We start from the raw sequence: 5,638 nt of genomic DNA, 5'->3' as shown, positions 1-5,638 counted from the left end.
TGGCATGTGCTTTAAATAATGACTCTGTACCCACAAACATGTTGTGTACAGCTATATACAGATACACAGCTTTTATGATTATTCCTCATTCATCAATGTTTTCATGTTTGATGCTGAAAATGCTTTGGAATCCATGTTGGAGACATTTTTAAAAAATTGAGAAATGACCCTTCATTTACAGAAGATCTAAGCTTACACTGTTTGCACAGCATTTGGATCTTGAAATGTGAATGAGTCCCAGCTTCTTCATGGAGACCTGCATGTACGGGAATGGTAAGAGTCTGAGGCTTGGTCACATTCCAGCCATGGGGATGCATGGAACACATGGAATAGAAATATGCAGGTGCCTCAGGCTGTTGCCACTCTTCAGTACAAAAACAGGATAGATAAAATTATGAATGATCAATTTAGATGTGCCATGCATTGTCAGAGACACACACCACGTTCTCATAAGGCGATTTCTTGGCAAGTATTAGTGGTTTAAAAAATTGATTTCATTTCCAACCTGGCCCAGAGGTAACTACTGGTTACACCATCAAAATATGGTTCTTCAAACAGCAGATTAAAGAAATAGAGGAGGGTAAAGGCTCGCCATTTTTGGTGTTTTGGTTTCTTTGTCAAACGCTCCATACATCTTGGTAGACAAACACTGCAAACACCACTCACTCACTCACAGAGTTCAAACTTTGATAATCTAATGCATTAGGGATGACCGCTTAGACTGAACCAGCAGAAAAACTGGAGATGAAGCTAGTTGTCCAACAGAAGATGATTCCACAGTTAAAATCCCATGGAGTTCAAATTTTCCAATGATGCTTAAGTAACATAAATAAAATGTTATCAAATAATGACATTCGGAAGAGATGATCGAATTTTAATGCCCAAATCTCGACCAAAAAAAAAAATGGAGGATCTATCATTTTTCTCCTCTGCCTCATTCTTCCTTTCCAACATATGAAACGACATGAGATGACGAAGGAAATATCAAGTTGAACAGAATCGTGCTCAATAATGGAAGTGAGACTCCTCTTCAGTCCTGATGAGCATTCCAGGTGGTGATGGACAGCGATGTGAGCCGCACGCAAAAGATTATCAGAATATTGCTGCAGAGCTGCATTTTCCCTTTAGTCAGCCCTTCTGATAGCTGTAACAAAAAAGCATGTGATTTAGCATTCCAATAACTGGCAATGATATCGGAGATCATCCTCACAGGCAGTCCCCTCCCATTCCTGTACTGACCCTCCATCGCTCTGTTTGGTTGGGGTCGGTTGGGATTGGTGGGGGGTGGGGATGGCAACGAGGAGGATGCATATAGGAAGGATAAAGTGAACAGAAAGTTTAAACTATGTCCTGCAAACACATCTGAGAAGAGGCTTTTTTCAAAATATGTCACATATAGGTATTAGATGTCTCCTGGTATGCAAAAATAAATTAAAAGAAATTATTCCATAACGTTCCAGTGATTATTTCTATATGATCAGATTATGTGTCAATTTTTTCCTCTCCGCACTTTTGTAAAATGAGTATGGTTTTTAAAGTAATTTTTAACTTGACTTTATAGGGATTGGAGACTTAGAGATGGTCAGTATACCAGAAAACTAACATTCACTTACAAACCACGTAAGAACAACAGTTTAAAAGAATTCAGAAGACTACTAGACCCAGCAATTCCACATCTCGGTATATACCCAGAAGAATGGAAAACAGGGACTCAAACAGATACATCAATGTTCATAGCAGCATCATTCACAATAACCAAAATGTAGAAGCAACTTCCAAGTGTCCATCAACGGACGATTGGATAAACAAAAAGTGGTATATACGCACCATGGAATATTATTCAGCCTTAAGAAGAAATGAAGTTCTGACACATGCTATAACATGGATGACCCCTGAAGACATGCTAAGCGAAATAAGTCAGACACCAAAGGACGAATACTGTATGATTTCGCTTATATGAAATATCTAGAGTAGACAAATTCATAGATACAGAAAATAGATTAGAAGTTACCAAGGCTCTGGGAGTGAGGGAATGGGGAGTTATTGCTGAATGAGTACAGAGTTTCTGTTTGGGGTAATAAAAAAGAAATGGATAGTAGTATTGGTTATACAACTCTGCGTATGTATTTAATGCCAATGAACTGTACACTTTAAATTGGTTAAAATAGTAAATTTTATGTATATTTTACCACAATAAAAACACTTAAAAAAAGAATATAGGTATCTTCTTAAATCAAGCAGAATGAAATAAAGGTGTCTTTCATCCCCACATCCAATGGCGTGTTTATGCTTAGACCTATACATAAATGTAGCAGCTACTCATTTGCATATTTCATGTCCTGGGGAACAGGTATCCACATCACCTCAAGTTTTCTCACTGTCCCAGTAAGAGACCCTGAATATGGAATACAACTGCAGCCTGGGAAGAAACAGTAAAATGGGTAAGAAGAGAGGAGCATCCCATATCGACCCTTCAAATGATGGCTTTTTTCCCTGCTTGATGCTCAACTTTGTGTGCCTGCATCATTATCATTCACATATGGCCTTTGAATATTTCGGGAGTTTCCGGGCATATGGCAATAGTGCAGCTCTCTGGGGAACATGGCAAGAGAGAGGAAAGATCAAACACACACACATACACACTCACACACATGTGAGCCACTTTTTATATATAGCCTGAGCTGTCTGATTTGGTGGTTGATACGCAGCATTTCTCGAGTCGCACTGACTAACGAGCATGCCAAAGATCCCAATGTCTGCACAGGTAGGAAGTTATTTCAAGCCATCGTTAAACAGTGCTAATGAAATATGTGGCTTGGATGAACTCTGCTAATTCATACTCTGAGGAGTTTGGTGTAACCCTTCTGGTTAAGAAACTTGAATCGGGGCAAAAAAATGACTTTTGCAGAGCCAGAAAGCAAGGGAGTTCCTAGAGCAGATCATATTACTCATTCTGGCACATAAAATCTCTGCAAACTTTGTATGAAAATTGTAAGTCAGAGCACGCTTTCTGCTTCATGAGCTGTGCATAGCTCTAATTCTTTTGTGCATTAAGTATTTCTTAATCATCTTTATAAAAGGCTGATCAATATATTCAAAGGGCATATGACCAAAAGGTAAAGAGAAACCCATAGTACTAAAATGCACCGGTCACATTTTATAGATGGGGAAACGAGTGAAAAATAATTACAGTGAATGTCCGATGTCCTTGATGTTTTTCCAAGATAAAGTAGCAAAGAACAATCATTTATTCAGTTGAGAGAAAGATTTCCAGCTGGGTAATAGGTCACAAGGCAGAATACAGTGCCTTGCAACTGCAGTGCACTGTTTTGGGGTAAGGATTATACGGTAGGAAAAAAAGAGCTCTCAAATAGTGTTGCCACTCCTTCAATACAACAATCCATTCACCAGAAGGCCTAAATGGAACTGAGACAGAGAGAGAGAGAGAGAAACAAACTCAAATGACATTGCCAGCAGTTGGAATGCAGATGATTCCTTGTTGAAGGACAAATATGCATATGGTTTTAAGAAATTTTAAAAGGAATCCTGGTTTCCAGCAATGAAGCAAGCAATCTAGTCAGCCACCCACCGTGAGATAATCTCTGACCAGTCCTCCCTCACCTGACGGCCTAGCAGGCCCAACCTGTCCCCATGCATCCTCTCCTATAACACCCAACTCTGCAGTCTCATCGATGCAGCCAACAGTGTTTTTTCAATAATGACATCCACTTCACCTTGCATTTCACATTTACAGGTTTCATTTACAAATCTCATTGCCCTTGAGATGGAGGATGGACTCTTGACCGTGCTGGCAAGGTCTCATGTGGTCTCCCTCTCTCCAGTGCCATGCTTCATGTCCCACCTATGCTGAACTTACCTCTGCAGTCCTAAAGCTTTCTCTTCTCCCCATCTCGCAAATTTATCTTTCTGTCAGACATGCATATACACCAATCCTTGACCTGATCAATTCCTACTTATTCTTTAGTCACAATTTAGATGTCGCTTCTTCCCAAGAAGACCTTCCTGACCCTCCTGTGTGTGAGATGTGGCACAGGAAGTCTCACACATACTGCACTGACCCCTTCTAATGACTTGTCTAGACTTTTACTGTCCAACATGGTAGACACTGACCACATGTAGCTACTCGGCACTTGAAATATGGCTAGTCCAAATTGAGATGTGCTGTAAGTGTAAATTCTGCATCAGATTTCGAAGATTTAGTATGAAATTAGTTTTTTATACTGATTTTGAATGACTATAAATCAATATATTAAATTTTAGTTAGTATGAATGATTTTTTTTATACTGATTTCGTATTAGAATGACATTCTGGATGTGTTGGATCAAATTAAATACATCATTACAATTAATTTCACCTTGTTTTTATTACTGTTTTTAATGTAGCTACTTGAAAACTCAGGTGTGGCTTGTGTATATTTCTATTGAACAACATTGGTCTAGGCTATAAGCTCTACAAGGGCCAAGGCAGGCCAGTCTTGCTCAGTTAGCATCCCCTATGCCTCACACAGTTCTTAGAATGGAATGAGTTGATTCACTCATTCATTCTCCAGGTATTAGAGAGCACTTAGAGTAGGCAGAACCCTAAAGTCACCCTCCCCCACCCCGCAATGACTTCTTGCTCTTAACCCTAGCACCGGGACCATGAACATCTCATCCGGTGATTATACTACCTTACGGATGTAGTTAAGATCATTAATCACTTGACTTTAAGTTAATCAAAAGAGAGACTATCTGAGTGGGCCCGATTTAATCACAGGGGCCTTTTAATAGAAGAGACTTTTCTCTTGCTGATAGCAGAAGAGAAAATCCGAGAAATCTGAAATACGAGAGAGATTTGCTGTGCTGAGATGGAGGGAGCTAAGGACCTGTACTACAGGATCTAGGGTAGTCCCTAGCTGACTGCCAGCGAGGAAACAGGGACCTCGCTTCTACAACCACAATATGAATGAGCTTGGTGCTTCCCAGAGTCTCCAGGTTAAAGTCCAGCCTGGCTGACACCTGGCCTTATGAGACTCTAAAGAGAGAACCTAGTGGGACCCAACTGGTCTTCTGATCTACAGGACTGTGAGATAATCAATGGCTGTTGTTTTAAACCACTAAGTTTGTTGCGATTTGTTATGCAGCAGTAGAAACCTAATAGAACTCCTCTCTGTGTTGGGCAACGTGCTTGTGCCAGGGATATAATGGTAAAAATGACATAAAATTTATGCTCCCATGGAGCCTGTATTTTTGGGAGGAAGACAGACAACAAATAGATACAAAAATAAATACAAGAATAAGGGTTTTAAGAATTTGTAACTTGAAGGAAATGAATAGAGAGCTGTGATTGGGATGCTTAAGATTTATTATGTGACTATATGATAGTTATGGTGTAGGTGAAAAGATGTCCACAGTTTTTCAATGAAAAAAGCAGATTACAATTCTACATGTATAATTTGATCTCATTTTTGCATCAACATACATATAAATATACACACTTGCAAGTATATATACCAGGATATTGTTAGTAATTATAACTGGGTGGTGTTTTTAAATTTTCTCCTTCATAATTTTGTTGTTGTTACACTTTTTGGATTTTTTAAATCAAAGAATGTATAATTGGCATCATAGTAAAATA

The 5,638-nt window shown here is 39.1% G+C and overlaps 1 protein-coding gene across 8 annotated transcripts in view; it reads right to left on the bottom strand.

Moving 5' to 3' along the window:
• The window catches only part of ERC2 (ELKS/RAB6-interacting/CAST family member 2), an 890,290-nt gene that overhangs the window by 1,781 nt on the left and 882,871 nt on the right, over nucleotides 1-5,638 (bottom strand). For 4 of the 8 annotated variants that reach the window (XM_025050722.1, XM_025050726.1, XM_025050723.1 and 1 more), the window contains one exon: nucleotides 849-1,144. In XM_025050722.1, coding sequence (XP_024906490.1) covers nucleotides 1,031-1,144 — 114 coding nt within the window. In that variant the 3' untranslated portion in view covers nucleotides 849-1,030. Of the gene's footprint in view, nucleotides 1,145-5,638 lie in introns of all 8 variants that reach the window. The other 4 variants (XR_003047989.1, XR_003047988.1, XR_003047987.1 and 1 more) reach the window with 3 other exon arrangements.

Source organism: Pteropus alecto, unplaced genomic scaffold, assembly GCF_000325575.1.
Source record: "Pteropus alecto unplaced genomic scaffold, ASM32557v1 scaffold75, whole genome shotgun sequence".
NCBI lineage: Eukaryota > Metazoa > Chordata > Mammalia > Chiroptera > Pteropodidae > Pteropus > Pteropus alecto.
The sequence above is the reverse complement of the archived record's forward strand: the minus strand, read 5'-3'. Positions and strand labels throughout refer to the sequence as shown.